At 40.9% G+C, this 24378-nt stretch overlaps 2 protein-coding genes and 1 long non-coding RNA gene across 4 annotated transcripts in view; all 3 read left to right on the plus strand.

The window, feature by feature from the left end:
* Positions 1 to 1421: 1421 nt before the first annotated feature.
* Positions 1422 to 20134, plus strand: LOC309695844 (uncharacterized protein). Its single transcript, XM_082516787.1, has 7 exons — positions 1422 to 1472; positions 6262 to 6297; positions 16911 to 17496; positions 17583 to 17717; positions 18147 to 18224; positions 18813 to 18875; positions 19951 to 20134. The coding sequence occupies exons 3-7, from the start codon at positions 17289 to 17291 to the stop codon at positions 20001 to 20003; spliced, it is 537 nt and encodes a 178-aa protein (XP_082372913.1). The 5' UTR covers positions 1422 to 1472; positions 6262 to 6297; positions 16911 to 17288; the 3' UTR covers positions 20004 to 20134.
* LOC309695300 (low affinity immunoglobulin gamma Fc region receptor II-like) overlaps positions 6505 to 24378 on the plus strand; it is a 31603-nt gene continuing 13729 nt past the window's right edge. Inside the window, exons 1-2 of the mRNA XM_082515833.1 lie at positions 6505 to 6684; positions 6764 to 7009. Of these exons, the coding sequence (XP_082371959.1) occupies positions 6612 to 6684; positions 6764 to 7009 (319 nt within the window). The 5' untranslated portion in view covers positions 6505 to 6611. The remainder of the gene's footprint in view (positions 6685 to 6763; positions 7010 to 24378) is intronic.
* LOC309703433 lies at positions 7122 to 9206 on the plus strand. 2 transcript variants are annotated; one of them, XR_014275898.1, is made up of 3 exons: positions 7122 to 7299; positions 7448 to 7519; positions 9171 to 9206. It is a non-coding gene; the product is annotated as an uncharacterized lncRNA (long non-coding RNA). The 2 variants fall into 2 exon arrangements; XR_014275899.1 differs by having other exon boundaries at positions 7451 to 7519.

A 24378-nucleotide genomic window follows, 5' to 3' on the forward strand; every position in this document is an offset into this window, starting at 1 on the left:
TTTAGTTGTGAAACATATTGCTTCACGTGTAAATGTGTTGTGTCTTTCCACTCACTCCACTTGATTATAACTGATTTATTTTTTTATATAACATTTTATAAAAAAAAAAAAAACGAGAAGCACATTAATTCATAAATGTGATCTAACAAAGGTAAAGGGAAAAAATTAACCATGTTTGCTGTTCATATGGCTTGTAATTGGGATGAAGTAAACACCTGTTGAATAATTTAACATAAAATTGTTTGATAGTGTTCATTTGGAAAGCCAAAACTCTAGCGGGTCCACCAGACCCATGAACACTGGCTGAGTAACAAAAATACGAACAACACACAAGGGTTAAGCATAACAACATGTTCTACCCTTGTAAGGAGAATGTTATGGTCAACCGTATTAAAAGCAGAAGTTCAATCTAATAAAACTACAGACCGCCCTGAAAACATGATAAAGACATGCTGTGGAAGAGAGACAGAGATTAATAACAGATATGATTCAATGCAGAGATGCCTATTAACACATATGAATGAGAACGAATGAGAAAGGTGACTGGAAAGGAAAAACTCAATGCATCATGGGAATCCCTGGCAGCCTACGTCTATTGCAGCATAACTAAGGGAGGATTCAGGGTCACCTTGTCACGGCTGGTGGGGTGAGCCGTGTGGTGTAGGAGAAAAAGGACCCAAAATGCAGGCAGTGGACTGGTGATGAGAGTGATGTTTTATTTACAGAAGTGGAGCGACCGAACAGGCAGTGAGAAAAGACGAATGACTGAAAAAACCTAGACTGGAAAAATTAAGTGACAAACCTAAGCATGAAGGATCATGACACACCTGGTCCAGCCCTAACTATATGCTTTAGCAAAAAGGAAAGTTTTAAGCCTAATCTTGAAAGTAGAGATAGTGTCTGTCTCCTGAATCCAAACTGGCAGCTGGTTCCACAGAAGAGGGGCCTGAAAACTGAAGGCTCTGCCTCCCATTCTACTTTTAAATACTCTAGGAACAACAAGTAGGCCTGCAGAGCGAGAGCGAAGTGCTCTAATAGGGTGATATGGTACTACAAGGTCATTAAGATAAGATGGGGCCTGATTATTTAAGACCTTGTATGTGAGGAGCAGGATTTTGAATTCAATTCTGGATTTAACAGGAAGCCAATGAAGGGAAGCCAAAACAGGAGAAATATGCTCTCCCTTTCTAGTCCCTGTCAGTACTCTTGCTGCAGCGTTTTGGATTAGCTGAAGGCTTTTCAGTGAGTTTTTTGGACATCCTGATAATAATGAATTGCAGTAGTCCAGCTTCGGAGTAATAAATGCATGAACTAGTTTTTCAGCGTCACTCTGAGACAGGATATTTCTAATTTTAGAGATGTTTCACAAATGGAAGAAAGCAGTCTTACATATTTGTTTAATATGTGCGCTGAAGGACATGTCCTGGTCAAAAATGACTCCAAGGTTCCTCACAGCGTTACTGGAGGCCAAGGTAATGCCATCCAGAGTAAGAATCTGGTTAGATACCATATTTCTAAGATTTTCAGGGCCGAGTACAATAACCTCAGTTTTATCTGAATTAAGAAGCAGAAAGTTAGTCTTCTAATGATGCTGCCTGAGGGAAGCATGTATAGTGTAAACAGAATTGGTCCTAGCACCGAACCCTGTGGAACTCCATAACTGACCTTAGTGTGTGAAGAGGACTCTCCATTTACATGTACAAATTGGAGTCTATTAGATAGATATGATACAAACCACTGCAGCGCAGTACCTGTAATACCTACAGCATGTTCTAATCGCTCTAATAGGATATTATGGTCAACAGTATCGAATGCTGCACTAAGGTCTAGCAGGACAAGCACAGAGATGAGTCCACTGTCAGAGGCCATAAGAAGATCATTTGTAACCTTCACTAAAGCTGTTTCTGTGCTGTGCTGAGCTCTGAAACCTGACTGAAACTCTTCAAATAAACCATTCCTCTGCAGATGATCTGTTAGCTGTTTGACAACTACTCTTTCAAGGATTTTTGATATGAAAGGAAGGTTGGAGATTGGCCTATAATTAGCTAAGACTGCTGGGTCTGAGTAAAGGTTTTACTACAGCCAGCTTGAAGGCCTGTGGTACATATCCGATTATTAGAGATAGGTTGATCATATTTAAGATTGAAGAATTAATTAATGGCAGGACTTCTTTGAGCAGTTTTCTCTAAGCTCTAAGCTGCACGTGCTGGCAAAAAAAGTTCTAACCTGAATTGAAAATAAAATGAAAACTTTAACAATTCTGTTTTGCAGTGTTAGTCAGGAAGTGACTGGCTGCTCCCGTATGGGATTAGAACGATGCCACCTTATCCCATAGTCCAGCCAATGATCGATTCACATTCGTATATACGCAGCTAATCAACATCGTTGACAGGCTATGACAGCGTCCTTATGTGCCGACACCAGTGTTTTAGCTAGCAAAGCGACGTGGCTGATGTGGAGTGAAGCCAACGTGTACAACCATTGGAGATCTGAGCAGGACAGACGGAACAAATGACGGAAAAAGTGTGGACTTTATACCAGTTTTTAAATTGTGTTGATAGGCCACGTAAAACCAGAGTTATGATAAAAATATGCAATGTTTGGTTTTCTTCCTGAATACTGTCGTTGTTTATATTTACTGCGGGAAGAAACGGTAAAAAAGGCATTTTATAAGGAAAACGCTCGAAAGCCTGTGAGCAAAAACAAAACCAAAACGTACCAAAAATGTACCATGTCGACCAATCAACAGTTGTTTAGGGAGGAGGAAAGTTTTAGGAGTGAGGGCGGTGTTTTGAGATGTGAAAGATTTGTGACCTTTAGAGATGAAGCATTGCCAAATATGACCAAAATGCTCAAAACACTCTCCGCCTTTAAGCAAAAACAAAAACAAAAAAAACTCCACCCTTTCCTATTGGTCAAAAAATGTACCATGTCGACCAATCAAAAATTATATAGCAACGTGTCATTTAGTTGTTAAGAAATGGAAGGAAGTTTTAGGAGTGACGGCGATGTTTTGAGATGTGAGAGATTTGAGACGTTTAGCGCAAATCTTGTGTAGTTAGTGTGTAGTGTAGTCAATAGTTTTGTTGTGTGTGTCAGAACAATGAGGCGACTGCTGAATGTTACAGGTGTTACAGGAGTGATACATCTCCTGTTGTCAGGCCTGCAGGTATCAGGCTGTTGTTCTCCTTCATCTCATAGTGGACAGAAATTATTTTTTGGAGTGGCACAAATAATTTGTGTGGCATCAATATTTTTACTTCCAATAGTGTTAACATACAACACAGGTCATGAACAAGATTTTTTTAAAATTTTCATTGTAAGTGAGCTAAAGCAGTTAATTAAAAGTAGTCTAACATACATGTAAATGTTGTCATTTTAATAAACCATGTAACTTGGATGGATTCAATGCTGGCGTGACCACAGTGCACACGTCTAATGTTGCTCACAGTGGTCCAAGGGATCGCTCAGGGAGTTTGTGTGTTTGCTCAGACACATAAAAAATTAGAGGGAACATTGCTTGTGACTGTTATTGTTAGAGTTAAAGCTGTTAGTTTTATCTCTCTCCAAACAATATTGACCTAACCAGCAGCAAAAGAAGATCCAAACTTCGCTTCACATAAACATCGTCATGAATTCCCTCTGTGATTTTATTGTGGTGGAAGCAAAACCGTAAAACCCTTTTACGGTTTTGCTTCCACCACAATAAAATCACACTTCATGCACAGCTCTCTCTCTCTGTACTTCAACAACAGTTTCCTGTCTAAAAATCTGTTTATGTTATATGTACACACAATCACATTTTTTGCGAGAACGTGCGACGTTTGTGACAACAGATGTGTGCAGATCAACAGTGGATCATATATCGAGTACTGGAGAGAGTATGAGCGTGCAGCGTTTAAAGCTTGGAAGTACTGACCTTACTTTGAGTTTGATTCCATAAAAAGTGACAAAAACATAAGTGTCCGTTGTGCGTGGGAAGAAAACTTCTTTTTACACCGAAAAAAACCCCTAAATTTCCAAACAAGCTCCGAGTGCCCAACGACGTAATGGGAAATTCACAGAGAAACTGCCGTATCCTTCCACTGACTGCTGCGGCACACCTGCACCAGGGTAAACCTCCGCCTACCCTGCTCCTGCTTTACAGGTGAAAATAGAGCAAAAGGACCGCTGAGTCTTTGACTTTATTTATTTTCTGCTGTGTTTCACTTGCATCTATTTGAAAGAGTGAGTGTAAACACAAAAAATATTTTATTTTATGTGCTGGAATGTGCAGAAAATAGGTTTAAATATTAAACAAATTTCTTCCAGTCAGAGAATGTTGCATATAATTAAATTTTTGCTTGATGTATAAAGTTAAAAGATTAAAACTGATAAAACAAGTTAAAAAAAAGAGACTTTTCCATTTGATTACATTTTGTATGATGGATTATGTAGAAAAAGTAGAATTGGGCTGAGAGATCTATCGCTTTATCACCTCTTCAGGTTGTAAATCGTGTTTTTAAAAAGTAACTAAGTAACTAAGTAATTAATTACTTTTGAAAATAAGTAATCAGTAAAGTAACGGGATTACTTTTTTGGGGGAAGTAATCAGTAATTAGTTACTGATTACTTTTTTCAAGTAACTTGACCAACACTGGTTATGAGAGTGTGAGTAATGTGAATGTCTAAGTTGTGAGATAATACTGAGGCACAGGCAGCCAAAAGGGGACAGAGGGGGGGGTAGCCTCCTCTGCACCCTGGTGACACACCTTTACCCCAAGGCCCTGCATGTGTGGGTGATTGTAGTGGAGCGGGAAGAGGGAGGCAGCTGGAGATGGGGAGTGAAGGAAGGGAGGGGCAAGTGACCTCTCCCTGGGGCCAGCTCCCCCGCTGACCCCAGTAGGCACCCCCATACTCCGCAACCCGCCAGGGAAAGGGGGCCCAGGCCCATCCGGACCGGGGCCCAGAACAGCAGCGCCGCCCGGCCCCAAAGAGCCCGGGACAGTCCACCCGACCCCACCACAGAGAAAACTGCACCCACTCCATCATCCACTCATCTTCCAGACTACACAAGACAATAGATGCCCAGGCTGAGATCTTCCTCCGCCTCTCCTGTATCTCCCCCTCCTGCAGAGTGAGTTCCTGAAGACAGGAAAGCTCCTGCAAGATGTGACAACCTCCCCACCAGTTGAAGAGCCCCCCAGGTGGTTCAATGCAGGTGGTTCAATGCACTGCACCCTGCACCGTCACCTAAGAGCCAGCAGAGCCACTAATAGGCCTTGACCGCTACCCAGGTTGAGCCCCACAAGGAAGATGCTCCTGGGGAATCCCCCGACGCCCCAAGCCTGACCCTACCCCCACACCAATCACAACAGCGAAGGTGGGACCAAACTATGAACCCCCCCCCCCCCCACTAGGTGATGGAGCTGATCAAAGATCTGATGTGGCAGAGGCTGTATCAAGACTAATGTAATCTAATAGATAATTTCTATATTGGTTAGAATTAAGATTATTTTTATTTTTCCGGTTCATGAGGACTGTTTTCTTGGCTATGCATAGGGCAGTGAAAACCATATGGGCTATATTCTTATCTGAAGTGACATTATCTAAGCTGCCCAACAAACACACTAAGGGGGAAGTTGGAATGTTACATTTCAGACACTTTGATAAGTCCTCACACTGAGCTGTTTCAGATGTTCAGTCATGTTCATGAAATACTATAAATAAATAAAAGCTATACCACCCGAGTGACCAGCTCACCAAGCTGCACGCCACGCATCTGAGCACAAAGCGGTTCAAGTTCAAGAATGTTTTGGCATACCCCCATCTGTGAATGGCTTTATATTAAGCACTAGCAAAGCTAGGCAAATTCCAGTCACCTTGTTGGGTCCAAACATGGAGTTGCTGCTGATTAGCTTGCACTTTGCAAAGTAGCTCTTGAAATGCTTTTTTCCTGCTGTCCACCGCATGATATTCCGATGCAAATGTGGTATGGCGTGTGCCAGAAAAGTTTGGATGTGGTGAGATATGTTAATAAAAATAAAACGAAATGATTTATAAATTGTGTTTGACCCTTTAAAACCAGTGGGAGGAAGCACACTCCATTTTGCGTAACTATTTTTAAATCCCTGTAGAACTGCAACAACGTAAGCTAGCGCAGTAATTTTTTTTTGAATATGAAACTGGAGGAGTCATTTCCTTCCACATATAGCTTTGCTGTTTGTGTGGAGTTGTTCTTTATGTTCACCTCAAATCAACCTGAGTGTCATTTCTCTTTAGTTCTGATCTCACTGCTGAGCTGCACAACAAACCAAGGTCAGTAACCTTCTTCTGTCACAGTTTAAACCTGAGAAATGCTCACTGATATGACCTGATGGGGTTCATGTTTCACAATGTAAAGTCTAACAGATCATCAGTTTTTCATTTTAACCCTCACAGCTCGTCTGACTGTGAGTCCCAGCAGCTCTCAGTTCTTTAAAGGAGACTTTTTGTCTCTGAGCTGTGAGGAGGACGACAGCTCTGCTGGATGGACTCTGAGGAGAAACACAAGCAAAGAACAGAGGACTCAGTGTGGAGATGGGTGGGGAAAACCTGCTGGTTCTTCCTGTAAGATCAGTAACACATATCAAATGGACAGTGGAGTTTACTGGTGTGAGTCCAGAGAGGGCCCCATCAGTAACATGGTTAACCTGACAGTCACTGGTAAGCTGAGTGTGTGGAGTTAGTGTTGATGAAGCTGTGTGTAAATGGATGAAATGCTGTAGTTTGTCTCTGTGTTGAGGTGGATCAGTGATCCTGCAGAGTCCTGTCCTCCCTGTGATGGAGGGAGATGACGTCACTCTGCTCTGTGAAACAAAGACCACTCCCTCCAACCTCCCAGCTGCTTTCTATAAAGATGGCTCCCTCATCAGGAAGCAGCCTACAGGTCACATGACCATCCAGCATGTTTCCAGGTCTGATGAAGGCCTCTACAAGTGTGACATCAGCGGTCATGGAGAGTCTCCATCCAGCTGGATCACTGTCACAGGTGACACACTCACCTGTCTGTGTTTCTGCAGCTTTCAACATTCACAATGTGACGACAACTTAGTGACTGTGTTTGCTTTATTTTAGGGGAACACACCACCACACCTCCACTTACATCCACACCTCCACCTACATCCACCTGTCCTCCTGGTTCCACCTCCATCATTTTTCCTCCATCACTCTCTCCTCCTGTTCTCTCTGTGTTTTCATTTGTTGTATCAGTGTGTGTTGTGGTTCTACTGGTGTTACTGGTTCTGCTGGTGAGACGATGTGTTCACAGGAAACCTGAAGGTGAGACTCAGACTTCCTGATCTTTCATGTCTGAGTTTGTTTAGTAGAATAAAGTTCACATTCATTATGATCACAGTAACAACTTGATTAAATGTAATCTCTGTTTAGATATTTAATTTGAAATATTTTTCATTTTGGAAAATTTCAGCAGATCAACAAGCTGGAGAAGATGACATCATCACACGTGTCATGTACCGTGCTGTCAAAATACAAAGTAGAGGTATCACTGTGTTTCCTTCACTCGGTTTTTAGTGTTTTGTGTCTGTGTGTGTTTTGGGAGTAGATGTGTGGTGTGTTTTATAATGTGAGGACATTCATAAATATTTAAGGCATACTTTGCTTGAAAGTTGTAGTAACAAACATGATGGTTGCAACGCTCCGAAAGAGCACATCAGCAGCTTAAACACAAAGTATATGAACATCAGAAAGTTTCAGCTTCTTTTTTTCATAGTAAGGATGGATTCAATATACTTATGGTAACTTCCTGGATTACTGTGTGGGTAATAAATTATTTTAGGAAAGTGAATATTAGAGGAACAGCAGCTTTTTGCACTTGTTCTTTTCACCTCTGCAAGTTTCTGCTCAGTCTGTTTATTGTTCTAATGAAGACTTATTAGAAAATCCTTACTAGAAGACCAGCTCACACATAAAGAGTAGAAGTATAACTTGTGTGGTTTACTTATTTATTTTCAATGACAAATTCATCAAACCATTGAATCAAGTTTTATCAGATGGTGTCTGGTGATTCTGCATCTGCCCTTGTTGTTTCACTTTCATTTAGGCAGAGGTTATAAAATAACTTCACATTTCTGCTCAGAGTCAATATAAGACTGCTGCTGAGTGTTTGACTGGAGGTAGAATTAGATTTAGTCCATGAAGACTGTTTATGACTTTGGTGATATGATGAATTTTGAGGACATTATGAAGCAGTGAGGGATGATCAGAATTGTAGAAATGCAGATTATTGTAACAGTAAAACTATTTTTGATCAAAAGCCTGAAATCATAACAATTAAGTTCACACCTTTATTATAATCGGTGTCCTTTGATTAAACATTGGCTAACTTAGACGAATGTTACCATGTGTGTTTCACACTGTACTTACTGAGTGTTGCTCACTGTGAGCTGGACTGTGTGTTTGTGGTCTGTGGTTAACTGAGGCTAACAGCTCTGCAGTCGTCCAGCATCCTGTTTCTGATAGAAAGAAAACACTTCAGCTGCAGCTGTTTCAACACAGAGCTGCTCATTTTAAACACAGAAAGGAATGACAATAGCATTTTAAATCATATCTACATCAGTATATATATTTGCATTCTGAGTGTCACCTTAACAACATTAATATTTTGCTAGTGTCTTTGACACACTAATATGTAAAACAGATCCATTCATATTGATATTGATTCTAGTTAAATATAGTCTTAAGCTGCTTCTCACTGCAGTGCATTGTTATTTGGCCAATCATAATTCAGTTCATTTCAGATTTATTTATGTAGCACCAAATCAGAAAAACAGTTGCCTCAATGCACTTAAAGTGGTCGTGCTGTGAGAAGATCTTTGCTCTGTGGTAAAGAGCGTCGGTCTGCAATGGAAGAAGAAGGTGTGTTTGTGGTTGTCTACCTTGTTATTCTCAGAAACACTCCCCAGTTCTTTGTGGTGGTCTGTGTTTCTCAGCAGAGCTGTTAAAAAAATGGAAACTTTACAAAGGTTTTAATCTTTATAAAGAGTTGTCAGTTAAACTTTTCATGATGCAACTTTACAAAAAATATGATAATACTACAAGTAATAGTAAACTTTTTGCTCTAGTGTGATAATATCACAATGCTGTAGCTGTTGTACCTGCAGTCATTTAAATGTGTTTTATTTTACATCCAGCTGCAGTCCATTCAGCAGTGAAAACTTACCAACCAGAAACCATCTGAACAAAGAAGGCCCAGGTACAACTGCTCTTGACTTTTAACTTTGAATAAAGGCTACTCTGTTTCCAGACATCCTCCTAACCTAAGCTAACACAACCACATCATGACTCAATTTCAGATCTCAGATTTGTGAAGGATATCACACTCACACTTCTTATCTCTGAACAAGCACACAAACCTGTTCCTGTTAAATAAGACATGGACAGCTAAACATTAGATCAGTGATAAAAGAGCCTCCCCCCTTCTCTTGGAACAATACTTAAGAGTTTTATGTCACATAACATGTAATTCAAGTGATTCTGTAATTCTAAATGGATGACTACAAACAAAAATCAGCCTCCTGATAGACACACCTGTGGTATCACTTTCATTATCCTTTGTCACATTGAGCTCAATTTATTGCATTTACAGATTTTCAGAAAACTTGACTTCTGACCTTGAGGTCAATGATACTGAGATTTGAACTTGTCGGAGATTTTTAGTAGATGAGCTTGGTATCATTTTGAAACTCTGTCCCCTAGATCTCAAGTTGTCATATTCATCAATGCAGGTGTCCATGCTGTCTGTCAGCATGCCAGCTGGGGTGATGACAATGCCTCATCAGCTTTTAAGGGGCATTTTGCACAGCAGAAAGAGGAGATTCTGAGGGCCGCCAGGTCCCGTTTCTACTATAAGCTAACAATGATTGTGCTCAGGGTTGCACAGTTTTGTGATGGTTAGCACGGTTTCCTAACAGCAAAAACGTCCTGAGTTCAAACCCTGGCTCAGGCCTTAATGTCTGGAGTTTACATGTTCTCCCTGTGGATGTGCAGTTTCTCTCCCACAGTCCAGTACATGACGGGTTTATTTTTGTTTGTGATTTCAAACTGACCCTAGGTATAGATGTATGAGTTAATTTCAGCTCTTCGGGTTCCTGTTTGACTTGCTAATTTCACAGTGCTCTGATTTGTGTCTGAACTGGTTCCCAGTAAAGTCTGAACTGGGACTGTGTGTGATGCAGAGAGGTGGAGATTTGAGGTCTTTATTGAACTACAAAGTTTGTAATCATGTTTCCTGTTGTTTGAACTGTGTGTGTTTGTGTTCAGACTTTAAACCAGAGCCAGACGTCGTCTACTCTTCACTGAAGTAGTCCACCAGTCCAACCACTGACATCCAGCTGCTGGTCTCTAACTGGTCCCCCAGCACCTCAGACCAAAGGACATCCACATGTTCAAAAGACTTTCTGTGTATTTTATGTGTTTCTTTGGCTTATTTAGACTCACATACTTCAAAAATCAGATAATCTTAATTGATATAGGTATCTAAATTCAGCAATGATAATAAAAGTATGCTAATATGTTTTATGCTTACAATAAGGTCACTTTTGTAATGCTGGTAGTGGTTTAGTTTGTTTGCATCATTAATAAATGCACTTTTAGTCTGACTTTGGTGAAAGTATCACAGTAACAAAGTATCAGATGGGAAAAATATGTAGTGGTTTGGTTTTCCAGAATTGATACACCAATCTTTTTTTTTTTTAATGCATAAAACAAACAATTAGTAATAAAACCCCAAAACAAACAGTCCCAGCTTAAAGCCACCATCTTGCCAGGGTCTCTGTGTGTAGAGTTTGTGTGTTCTAACCATTTCTGTGTGGGTTCTGTCCGGGTACTCCGACTTCCTCCAACAGTCCAAAGACATGCAGTTAGTGCGATTACCATAATTGATGATTCAATAGGTGTGCTCTGGAATAAACTGTGGAAGCATCAGTGATGACCTGCGTATCTGCTTCTAAACTAAAACACCTCCCTCTAGTGGCCAAATCTGACAGGTTTGTTCCAGTCAGACTTTAAATGCAGTTATCCAGTTTGACCTGCATACTATTCTTTCTCTTCTAATGAAGATGCATCCACAAGCTCTCCAGACAGATGGGTTGTAGTTCCATCATTCATCTCTGAACTCTGACTTTTACTGATAACCTCAAAAGAAACCACTTAAGATTCTTACAAACATTTGGATTATCATGGTCCTTTCAGACCACATAGAACGCTTTTAATCTGTTGCCAGAAATGAACCAAGGACCTTCTTGTTGTGAGGAAAGTGGAAAGTGGAGGGAGAGAGAGAGAGAGAGAGAGAGAGAGAGAGAGAGAGAGGGAAAGACATGGCAAAAGGCCACAAGTCGTATTCAAACCCGGGCCAGGTGCTCTCATACAGTAACCTGCTCGTCCCAGTGAGCTTAATCGGCTCCTATACATATGTTTAATACAAGAATAATAAGATGTCTTAATAAGAAGAAAACCTGTCTGTACTTTTTATGAATGCTTTGAAGAGGAGAAAAAAACTACACTGGCATGTGCAGGCCGACTTTGAAATGAAAATCATTTTGTCTATTTGAGTTTAGAGCTTGTGGAAAATTAATCAAATAATAAAACAGCCCATTTTCAAATAAATCAAACATAGCAGTGGCCCAATAATTTTAAAATAAAAACAATAATCAGGAAAACTGTATGTACTCAGCAAACAGCAAACAGCTCAGGGTGGAAAATATATACAAATATATATTACAAATTTGTAATAATATAAAGGTCACAAAACCATAAATACATGTGGTAAATTGCCTGATACACAGAGATCACGTTGCAGGCCCACGTGATGTTTTGAGACAAATTTAACGTTGCACTTTCACACAGATCCACAAATTTCAGCTGCATTCAAGTCATAGTGTGAAAAACAGTGGAACAATCTTTGCTTGTTGATCATCATCAACCTTTTTGACACATATTTATCTCCATACTGAAAGCATGCTTTTTCATGTTGTCAGTGTCAGAATGGCACATTTATCTTCAGATGTGCAGATCTGAACCCTAGTACAGAGACCTCTGCCGATACTTAGCTTGACTTGTAGGTCTGGAGATGGTGAACACACCTTTGTGACAATGGACCTGATGCACACAGCAGTCCAAGATCAACAGTCCTCAGTATTTATTTCCACTGTGTTATTGTGCAGTTTTTCAGCTCATGTCTCCAGCACAGAAAACTAAGCAGGTCCTGGTGTCTAACTCAAAAGGAGAAGGCATGAGGAGGCTGAGCCCCATGCTTGCACCACAACCTGAACACACTTCTTCTGAGAAATCTGCACCTGTTTGAAGCTTTTATAAAAAGCAGCACTTCAAGTGAATGTTGAATTATGTGTACATCTTTGATAGTTCAAATCTGGCAGCATGTTAGAAATGAAAGAGTATATACATTTTAGATTTTAATAGGTCCATGTATATTTAACACTGTACATGTTGATTTGACCTCCAAGAACAGAAGCAGAACACTCACAGGTCATTTAAACAAGGTCATAGACTATTTATGAGATGCTTTTTCAGCTGCTTTAAATGCAGCCTATGATTTCTAAAGATTACAGGGAACACAGCTGTGTCCTCCAGTAGAAAAGAGACAGAAACAGAAACTACTAGCAAACCTGGAAAAACAACATTCAAGATGTTGATGAGGTCACCAGCAAGGTGTATCTCCTCCACATTCCTGAGGCTGTACTAGCAAATACAGCAAAAGGATGATAGCACATGTGGATGTGCCTTTCTGGAGAAGTTGTGTCACGGGGTGGAAAGGGACAAGTTATCTAAGTTTTTCTACTATGCATGTTTTGCTGCGTTTTACCTTTTTAATATTTAAATATTGTACACTGGTTTATTTTTATGAGTTTTACTGCATGTTTTAATGGTATTTATTTGGTGACTTGTCCTGGAAAGACTCCGCCCCTACCTGATAATAAACTGATCACACCTGCGAGAGATCCCAGAGAGGCCAATAAGAGGGCCTGGCAGACCAAAGGCTGGAGCTCGACCGAGAGGCTTGAGAGACGGGCAGGCGTAAGTGGTGCCAGGCGGCGGCACCCGCAAGCCGAAGGGGCTGGTGGAGCTGGGCGTTAGGGAAGGACGATGCACGACCAGCGCGGAGAGCACCAGCAGGAGGACCAGCGCGCAGAGGCACCAGCACGCAGAGAGCGACAGTACCAGCGCAGAGAGCGGAGACAGCACCAGCGGAGGCTACTAGACGGCTGTGCCGATTTCCAGTTTTAAAGAAGCGGCGGGCGGAGTTGAGAGCTCTGCCCACCCGGGGTAAGTCTCTGACTTATCCCTTTTTTATGAAGTAAACCTGTCTGGAAAGAATAGTGACTGCCGCTTCCTCTCCTTCTTCAGCATACCAGGACGTGAGTGCGAGAGGGAGGCGAGGACTCCGCTGGTTCCTTTGGTTATACCACTTGCTGGATTTCTTAGCTCCCTGGGACTTTTAGGTTGTGGCGCAGGCCACTGGACTTTTAATATTGTGTTTTATTGACTTTTATTGTGCTACCCCTTGGCCAAGGTTGTGTTAATTCATTTTGCATTTTTAACTATTTAAATATAATAAATTATATTTTAATCATACAGTTTTTAATGTGTGCTTTCCCTTGGCGGCTCCACTGCTCAATCCGTTTGGAGGAAGGTTTCCTTCCTTCGCACAAAATCACTGTGGAAGTAAAACCAGCCTTCCGCCTCCGTTACAGTTGGACTACCTGAAAAACCTTGGTGGACTGCAGGTACTCATCTCATGAAGATATCTGATGACAAGAGGACTTATAAGAAGAAAAACTACACTACATTCTTAAAGTATGGTAATAAACCATTGGCCCTTGGAGGTTGTCTTGTGATTGCAGCACTTTCTTTTGTTCCAAAACAGGTGAAAATGACAAACAATACTTTCCTATTGAGCAGACTGACATTGATGAAGTTTAACTAGCTTTGTCTAACTCCGATAGTCAAGTGATGTTTCAGGGTTTTAAGCAAAGGATGTCAAATCAAATCACTTTTGTCACATCACATGTGCAGGTACATTGGTACAGTACATGTGAGTGAAATTCTTGTGTTCGAGCTTCACAAGCAACAGAGTTGTGCAAAGTACAATAACGTAAACAAGCAAAATACAAGAATGGCTAAATCTGAAACTAATAAATATATGTACAATATATAATAGTACATGCATTGTTCACTGTGTTCTGGAATTACTGTTCTTCATTTTACATTCAAGGAATTAAAGCATGATCAGGAAGAACAGGCACGGTCTTATTCATCTTTATTCAAAATTATTTAAAACTCTACCATTATATTAGGAGCAGAACATGCTGAGCATGTTAGTGTTTAAAGTCCAACATCTCCCTCTAGTGGCCATATATAAACATGTGTGAGGATGGTGTTAATGTAAAATGTGAATCATAGTGTTCCAGTCAGTCATCAGTGTGTCTCTGCACAGCTGTAATTAAAATGTGTTCAGAGGGCCTCAGTGTCTGAATGGTTCCAGTTCAGCTCCATAACAGCAGCGTCCCTGGTTTGATTCCTGTGTTTCAGCTGCGTTTGATACAGTGGATCATGCCATTTTACTCTCTCATTTGGAAAATTGGGTGGGCATTAGGGGAACAGGACTGGAGTGGTTCAGGTCTTAAATGGCAGGGTGAACTTGGGAAGCGCATCGGTAATTACAGGATGCTGTAAACGGACCAAACTTCAGTCAGGAGAACAACTGAGATAATCCATCCACAATACAAGGTTAGTCATTAATATACTGCAGCAACATGGGAAGAGAGCAGCTGCGAGAGAATTCAACATTAATGGATCAATGGTACAGAAGTGGAGGAAGCAAGAAGAATTAGTTGAGTAAAATTTGACTTATCTCACTTTTTTGTTTTTTGCGCTTTACACGCTGGTGACCTTATGATCCAAAAAATACGGTACTGTTACGTTCCCCTAAAAGGGTCCAGGCAGTGAGAGGGAAGTAACAAAAAGTGTCCGGGTCAGAAAAAGGAGTCAAGGAGGCAAAAGGGTTAAATTAAAGACTTTTATTAAAGTAGCTCAACTAAAAGAGACGGACAAGCCGCTATCACCATTTAAGGAAAACAAACAAAACTCAAGCGTTGGTCAATAAAGTAAAAAGTAAGTCAAAAAGAGAGCAGCTCACTAGCTACAAACACACTAATGGCAATCTGGCCCAGAGCTCACCTTTCCCTGGGCTTAAATACTTTTAATTACTGATGAGAGTCAGCTGCACAAAAGGGAAAGGTGGCACCTCAGGTAGAAGAGGTGGTGGGACACGCCCACACAGGCACCTTCAGGAGGAGGCCCTGCTAGGGCCGTAACAGGTACTCATCTACAGAGGGTGCAAAATGCTGCAGCTCGTCTTTTAAATGGAACTCGAAAGTTTGAACACATTTTCCGTGTTTTAGCTTCACTTCACTGGCTACCCATTTCTTTTAGGATTCATTTTAAAATTATTTTATTTGCAGCCTTATACACCGGGTATCTCAGGTCAGCTGATCAGCTTTTCCTGAATGTACCCAAGACTGAGCGTAAACTTAGAGGCGATTGTGCTTTTGCTGTAGCTGCTCCAAAGCTGTGGAATGATTTCCCTTTAGAGATTAGACAGGTCTCTTCTCTGCCTGTTTTTAAATCACTTCTGAAAACCAATCTCTTTACCTTGGCCTTTGACAACGTATGAGATGTTGGTTTTAGTTTATTTTTATTTTTGTAATTTTTGCTGATTCTGTGTTGTAATATCTTGTTTTTTTCAAATACAGGGCTGTTTTAATTTGTATGTATTATTTGTTTTATTTTTTAATGGTTCCTTTTATGCTATAGTTCTTAATGTATTTATTGTACAGCAGTTTGGGCCTGTGCTGGCTACACACACACACACTGACCACTCACTATGTCTTGAACCAATAGAAAACCTGGTGCTCAGAGGAAGAGGGCGGGCTTTACTTGGTGTCAGTGAGAGAAATGAAAAAAAGCTCAAATGAGTGAGAAGGACGATGAAGGAAACATCTGTGCTGTGTCTGCTCTGTAAGTAGAATCTCTGTGTCAGATTTAAAATTTGATGTAAAATGTTAAAACATGTTCACTTAACATTTCAGGCTAATCATGGATTTGTTTTATGTGTTAACCCTGCATTGGACCAGTAACATTTCAGATGTTACTGGTCCAATGTCATGGTAAGCGAGCGACAGTTGGGCTCTGTAGACCCAAAGATCCAAATTTAGTAGAGAAGATGGATGTTCTCCTACCAGATGTTCCTTTTTTTGTTTGTTCAACTTTAAACATTGTCCTTTCTCTTTTTACGAGCGTTAATTTAAAAATGAGCAGATATATCACAGAGAGACGAGTTTGTTTGTTGTTCTTTATGTTCACCTCAAATCAACCTGAGTGTCATTTCTCTTTAGTTCTGATCTCACTGCTGAGCTGTACAACAAACCAAGGTCCGTAACCTTCTTCTGTCACAGTTTAAACCTGAGAAATGCTCACTGATATGACCTGATTGGGTTCATATATTCACAGTGGAGCTCACATCTGAAACTGATGAAATAGAATAGAACAGAATGCCTTTATTGTCACTATACAGATGTACAATCAGATATTGAGCATCTCCTATTCAGTGTAAACATGTAGGGGGATGGGGATGCACAGTTCTGCATCACTGTATACAGATGAACAGTATCAACTGAAGAAATTATATAAATTGTACAAATATGCAATCTGGTGTAAACAAAAACTAAATATACAAATAAAAAGTGTTTTGTATACACAGTTTGGGTTATTGCACAGTGCAGTGAGGGAATAATTATGCCATTGTTCTCACAAAAGTATAAGTAATCATCAGTTTTTAAATTTAACCCTCACAGCTCGTCTGACTGTGAGTCCCAGCAGCTCTCAGTTCTTTGAAGATCGATCTGTGTATCTGACCTGTGAGGAGGACGACAGCTCTGCTGGATGGACTCTGAGGAGAAACACAAGCAAACAACAGAGGACTCAGTGTGGAGATGGGTGGGGAACATCAGCTGCTCCTACCTGTAACATTGTTGTATTCCCATATGACAGTGGAGTTTACTGGTGTGAGTCCAGAGAGGGTCCCATCAGTAACATGGTTAACCTGACAGTCACTGGTAAGCTGAGTGTGTGGAGTTAGTGTTGATGAAGCTGTGTGTAAATGGATGAAATGCTGTAGTTTGTCTCTGTGTTGAGGTGGATCAGTGATCCTGCAGAGTCCTGTCCTCCCTGTGATGGAGGGAGATGACGTCACTCTGCTCTGTAAAACAAAGACCACTCCCTCCAACCTCACAGCTGCTTTCTATAAAGATGGCTCCCTCATCAGGAAGCAGCCTACAGGTCACATGACCATCCAGCATGTTTCCAGGTCTGATGAAGGCCTCTACAAGTGTGACATCAGCAGTCATGGAGAGTCTCCATCCAGCTGGATCACTGTCACAGGTGACACACTCACCTGTCTGTGTTTCTGCAGCTTTCAACATTCACAATGTGACGACAACTTAATGACTGTGTTTGCTTTATTTTAGAGAGAAACACCACCACACCTCCACCTACATCCACACCTCCTGCTGTTCTCTCTGTGTTGTCATGTGTTGGATCAGTCTGTGTTGTGGTTCTACTGGTGTTACTGGTGAGACGATATGCTCACAAACATCTTAAAGGTGAGACCTAGGATATCTAGATTTCAAATGCATGCTTTTGGTTTGGTGAAAAATCAAAACATTTATTAAGTGGAAATGTCTTATTGCTTGCATGTCTTGATGCTGATTGTTAGAAATGACAAATATAGATTTTTTTGACATTTTTATCTGAACTTTGGTGTTAAATTTGGATCATTAGAGCAGCTCAAAACAAAGATTCAGAAAATAATGTCACAGACAACATCATGTAGAGCAACAACACATCACATAGTGAAAAACAGCCGATTAAAAATCGTACTGGTAATATTGTGAGACACTAGCTGTTTTGCCATTAGTGTAGATGTTGGGTATCGAAGGGTCCACATTTTCCTCATGCTCTTCATGTTACACCTTCCACTGGGGCCAACAGTGGCCTCTTCTCATCCCTTTTTCTGTGCCTTCCTATTCCAGTAGTCAGCTTCTCATCAGTGTGTCCTGGTTTCTCAACACCTGACACAGCTCTTGGTAATGCGGGTGACGCCCAAGCTGGTATGGCTTCTGTTATCTGTCTCTTGTTCATACCTCAGGTAGGTTCGGTTAACATGGGGGGAACTATCATAGGGAACCTTACTGGAAACAGACACCCTGATATATGTGTGTGTGTGTGTGTGTGTGTGTGTGTGTGTGTGTGTGTGTGTGTGTGTATATATAATATTTACTTTTGACTTCTTTCTGTGAAACCACTGAAGCAACTTCTTTTTGTTGACACCAGTTAACTGTAGTCTGAGACTGATCAGACATCTCACCACAGTGTGTCCTGGTTTGGCTAACAGACGTGTTCATGTTGTGAGAACACGTTTGCTTTGTGCTCTGTGGTGAAGCGTCTCAGTCTGTATTAAAAGAAAACGGCAGCTTTGTGGTCATCTGCCTCCTATTCTCACCACTTCTGTCTGGTAAGATGTTTTTCAGCAGAGGTGGTAAGAAGTGGAAAAAAACAACAACTGTGAAAACCCACATCTGTGTATAATTTTAATTTCTGCATAACCCAAAATAAAACCGTACTGTTACAGCTATAGTGTAATAATAAAACAATACTGTCATCATTGTACATGCAATCATTTTTGTTTGTTTGTGCAGTGAGTGATTCAACTGTAATCTACTCATCAGTGAGGACAAAAGCCACACCAAAGAGGACCAGAGGTACAGCGCCTCCTTATTTTTAACACAGCCGAGTGAGCTGCTTGTTTCCAGACTATTTTCAGTCTTTTTTCCTGCCATTTCAAACAATTCCTTTAAAGTTTTTCAATCACAGAAGTAAGCATTATAAATATGCGTTAAGAAATATCTTGCACTATGCAAGTGAAACTGAAAGCTCTCAGGTTTTTATTAAAATGTAGCTAAAAAGTAATAATAATTTTTTAATAAATACGAATTTGTTGAGGTAAAAAATAAATAAATAAGTAAAGTTCTTAGGGGCGACCGTGGCTCAGTGGGTTGGGAAGCGCATCTATAACCGGAAGGTCGCCACAGGGCAGCTGTGGCTACAACTGTAGCCTTCCTCCACCAGTGTGTAAATGTGAGAGTGAATGAATAGTGGCATTGTAATGCGCTTTGGGTGCCTTGAAAAGCGCTATATAAATGCAATCCATTATTTTTTTTATTTATTTTTTTGTTGTTAAAGTCAATACCTGTTCTTCTGGTGAATGCTCAAATTAAACATTAACATTAATTGTTTTGAGTTAAGTAATGACTCCCAAAGAAATGAATTTGTTACACTAGTTACTGTACAATGCTTCTATTACTGTAGCATTTCTCTGTAACATGGTGATAAGATGTACTTTCACATAGTTACCAGCTCTTTATATAAACTTGATCCTTCATAGTTGCCCTCACATCCTTGTTACTAATCCCCTGCACTTCCTGAGACAATAACGGCCCTCTATCTGACCTAATTTGCCATTTTCTTGATTTTTGAATCAATAGATGACAACACAGTATTTTGGACAATCAATGAAAATGATTGAAAATGTGGAAACAGTGACTATATGGCTTTTTAATGTCATTTAATGCTTTTCATAAGCTAATTGCTACAGATCTGTTCGTTTCAGGTTTGTTCTTTGCACATTTTAATCTTTTATAAAGCAGCTGGTTCCCTGTAAAGTCTGAACTGGGACTGTGGATGATGCAGTGAGGTGGCGATTGGAGATCTTGACTGAACTACAAAGTGTGTAATCATGTTTTCTGTTGTTTGAACTGTGTGTGTGTTTGTGTTCAGACATTGAACTAGAGCCAGACGTCGTCTACTCTGTACTACCAGTCCAGCAGTAGTAGTCTAACAGTCCAACCACTGACGTCCAGCTGCTGGTCTTTAACTGGTCCCCCCAGCACATCAGACCAAAGGAGATCCACATGTTACAAAGAATTATATGTATTATGCATTCTATATCTTCTTTTTCCAATTATTTAGCCACTTCAAATAAGATGTATTTTTAGCAGAGTTTTAAACCTAGTTTCTCTGTGAGATTAATAAAACTTTTTTTCCATTTTGTTTTCTCCATGTGATTCTGTGGGTTTCACCAAAGTGTCATATGGAAAATTGGGCTTCTCCCAATGTAGTTGTGGCTAACAAATACACGCCTTTCACTGGAGAAAAGAAAGCATAAGCATGTAACTGGAATGGCAGCAAAATTCTGTGAATGTAACCTAAAAAGATGAGGTTAGTACGAGGGATGGGTATCGTTTAGGTTATATCCAATATCATTGCCAAAACGGTACTTTTGAAATAGTGCCGGTGCTTAAACAGTGCTCGAACCGGTGCTTAAAGAATAGAATAGAATAGAATTCAACTTTATTGTCATTGCACATGTCACAGGTACAGGGCAACGAAATGCAGTGTGCATCCATCCAGAAGTGCTTTAGTGATATAGATATATTACAATATATATTAGCAATAATATAGATGTGTAAGTATATTACAGAAATGGGTCTATTATGGTATGTTATAATGTACACGGTATGAAGTATGTTATGAATATGCTATAACTACAAGTATGTACAGGCTGTAGTGAGTACAAGCTATGTACAGGCTATGAACAGGATATAAATATGAAAAACTATACAGAATATCAAATAAAAACTATACAGAAATATGAGATATACAGTTATACAGAAATGTGAACTATGCAAGTTATGAACAGTTGTAGGATTAATGTGAGGTCTCGCAGCAAGCTATCAAATACGATGCATTTGTCAGCTTTTAAAAAATGCTATGTGTCGCCAGGTTTGTCATCAGATTCGAGGTGTTACCTCCTTTGCACAGTATCGCAGTATTAGCTTAAAGCACTTGTTGCAGGCTGCTGAGTTTGCATCTTTTGCTGTGAAGTACAGCCAGACTTTTGAACACTTTGCCTTGGGCATTTTTAATCTGTAGATCTACTCTAAAAGAATGTACATACCTCGGCCCGCCTACTATCCTTGCAAAGGTAAAATGATTGGCTAGAATCCAAAGTGTATGGCATCTCAGGAAAAAAAAAGCACAGAAATAAAGCACCGAAATGTGCACTGCTTTTCGGTCTGGTTACTACTGTTTATGGCAACCTGATACCGGTAACCATCACTAGTTAGTACTAAGAGTATGTGACTGAGGAAATAAATGTCATAATTTTTCTGTGTCACTAAGAAATTAGCTGATAAACTCTCATTGTACTGTGTATCGTTAATTGTATTTTTTTCTCTTAATTTTAAGCAGATGAGAGAAACAAAACAGAACTCTGGTAGCAGCTTCAAAGATATGAATCCTTGCATCTCCACATTTTTTAAATATATTGATTGTAATTGATATAAACTAAAGTAATCTTTACATGTTAGGTTGGACGTTTATAAACTATTTTGAGTTGTGCTTGAGCATAATAAAATATAGACAGAGAGAGCTTAGTGTTTATTGATAAGTAACAAACTCATGAACATGTGACCCAGAGTGGATCTCCTGAACCAGCACGGAGCTCAGACAAGTTTGAAACGGTCACAAATCCTATTTTGAAGTGTGCTGCAACCTTTTGGTAAAACAGGTTACAGCAGAGCTACTGCTTTATAACAAAAGTTAAACATTTTGAGATCCACTAGTTAGACTATAAAACCAATGTAACCTATGTATAGGTTTAGGTTACATTTTACATTCATGCTAAAGAAAGATTAAGTGGAATGAATAGAAGGGTATCATGAAATAACAGCAAGATATGTGCTATTTTATCATTATTAGTTTTTAATTTTTAATTTCATTTTTCTTAATTAAAAATTATTCATGTGGGGAAGGGGTTTGTGTGTCCCAGGGATCCCAGGGGCTATGTTATCTGGGGGCTTTGCCCCCTGGTAAGGTCTCCAATGGCAAATTAGTCCTGGGTGAGGAACCAGACAAAGAGCGATTCAGAAGACTCCTATGATAAGACTATCGAGGGAATAGTTTACCCTTCCCGGGATAGGGTTACCGGGCCCCACCCTGGAGCCAGGCCCAGGGTAGGGTGCTTGAGGGTGAGCGTCTGGTGGCCGGGCCTTAGTCAATGGGGACAGGCCGGGCACAGCCCGAAAAAGGGACATGAGCCCATCTTTCTGCAGGCCCACCACCTGCAGGAGGCACTGTAGGGGTCGGGTGCATTGTGAGCCAGGCGGCAGCCAGGAGCAGAGGTCTTGGCGGACTGATCCCCGGCTACCAAGACTGGCAATTGGGACATGGAATGTCACCTCTCTGGTGGGGAAAGAGCCTGAGTTAGTGAGTAAGGTTGAGAGGTACTGGCTAGATATAATTGGGCTCACCTCAATGCATGGCTTGGGCTCTGGAACCAGCCTCCTGGAGAGGGGCTGGACTTTGTCTCAGTCTGGAGTTGTCCCTGGTGAGAGGCAACGGGCTGGGGTGGGTATTTTGGTATCCCCTCGGATTGCTGCTGTATGTTGGGGTTTCTGTGACTGGGAGGAACGGCCTCCCAGATCTGAACCCGAGCAGCGTTTTGTTATTGGACCTCTGTGCAAACCACAGTTTGGCTATAAAGAACACCATATTCGAACATAAGAGTGTCCATAAGTGCCCATGGCACCAGGACACTCTAGACCACAGGTCGATGATCGATTTTGTAATCGTATCACCAGACCTAAGGTCATATGTTTTGGACACTCAGGTAAAGAGAGGGGATGACTTGTCAACTGGTCACCACCTGGTGGTGAGTTGGATCAGGTAGCGGGGGAGAACGCTGGACAGACCTGGCGCAGAGAGCTTAGTGTGAAAGCAAAGCTCTCAGTTTTCCGGTCAATCTATGTCCCTACCCTCACCTATGGTCACGAGCTGTGGGTAGTGACCGACAGAACAAGATTGCGGTCGGGCTTCCTCCGAAGGGTGACTGGCCTCTCTCTTAGAGATAGGGTGAAAAGTTTGGCCATTTGGAAGGGGCTCAGAGCAGAGCCGCTGCTCCTCCACATCGAAAGGAGCCAGTGTAGGTGGTTCGGGCATCTGACAAGGATGCCTTCTGGGTGAGGTGTTCCGGGCCAGTCCCACGGGAGGAGGCCCCGGGCCAGACCCAGGACACGCTTGAGAGATTATATCTCCACCCGGCGACCCGGCCCCAGGTAAGCGGAAGAAAATGGATCGATGGATGTTTATATTAGAAGTATTACAGCCTAATCTAGAAGCTTCTGAAACTCAAGATTTTCACAGACTGTTTCAACAACATCCTGGCAAAATCTTTTCATTAAGTCTTTAAGTCAATCTTTATGTACAGTTAAACATAAAATTGTCAATACACATGTATAAACATCTCCCTCTAGTGGCCAAATATAAACCATGTGTGAGGATGGTGTTAATGTAAAATGTGAATCATAGTGTTCCAGTCAGTCATCAGTGTGTCTCTGCACAGCTGTAATTAAAATGTGTTCAGAGGGCCTCAGTGTCTGAATGGTTCCAGTTCAGCTCCATAACAGCAGCGTCCCTGGTTTGATTCCTGTGTTTCAGCTCATGTCTGCCAAGAGGCAGACATGAGCTGGTTATGGTTATGAGCTGGTTTTAAACTAAAGTCTAAAATACTTAGTTAAATTTAACATTATATAGTTCACATATAAAACTATGAATTGTAATTTTAAATGGTTTAAAAGCATGTAGAATAGCATATGTAGGCAAGTATATTTCTCCTTTTTTATCAAGAAGCAAAGACAAAAAGGGGGAAAAAAGAAACAGGGCAGGGTTTGTTGGTTGAATCATCCGTCCCTACCAATGCCAAAACCAAATCTACGCCTGTCAGGCGTTGTGTGGAGGCGAGGAGGAAGGAACCCAAACGCAGGACTCGCAGGTAGGTGAAGACTGGTGAAGGTTTATTATAAGGAGTGGATGAACAGAACAGAGGTAGAAAATGGCTGGCTGGCTGGACGACTGAATGGCTGGCTGACTGAACTGAACTGAACACACGACAGGAACGACATCATCACATGTACATCAATGACACGACAAAGAACTGGTGAAACAGAGGAACTAAATACACAGGTTGAATGATGACAGTGATTGGAAACAGGCGAGTACAGGGCTGAACATAATCTGACTAATGACACGGGGGACAAGCTGACACGGGGAAAAGACAGGAAGTGAGAACATTAATGTGGCGAACTAAACTGAACATGAACAAACTGAAATCACTGGGTCAACGACCCAGGAACCCTGACAACGCCC

The sequence above is a fragment of the Aulonocara stuartgranti genome, assembly GCF_965226115.1.
Source record: "Aulonocara stuartgranti genome assembly, chromosome: 3".
NCBI lineage: Eukaryota > Metazoa > Chordata > Actinopteri > Cichliformes > Cichlidae > Aulonocara > Aulonocara stuartgranti.

What these genes read in the sequence shown, in the direction of transcription:
- LOC309695844 (XM_082516787.1), top strand. Translation starts at nt 17,289, where the DNA reads ATGGAGGGAGATGACGTCACTCTGCTCTGTAAAACAAAGACCACTCCC. An exon ending in TGCTCACAAACATCTTAAAG is followed by an intron (nt 17,718 to 18,146) that starts GTGAGACCTAGG and finishes TTCCTATTCCAG; the next exon opens with TAGTCAGCTTCTCATCAGTG. An exon ending in CACACCAAAGAGGACCAGAG is followed by an intron (nt 18,876 to 19,950) that starts GTACAGCGCCTC and finishes GTTTGTGTTCAG; the next exon opens with ACATTGAACTAGAGCCAGAC.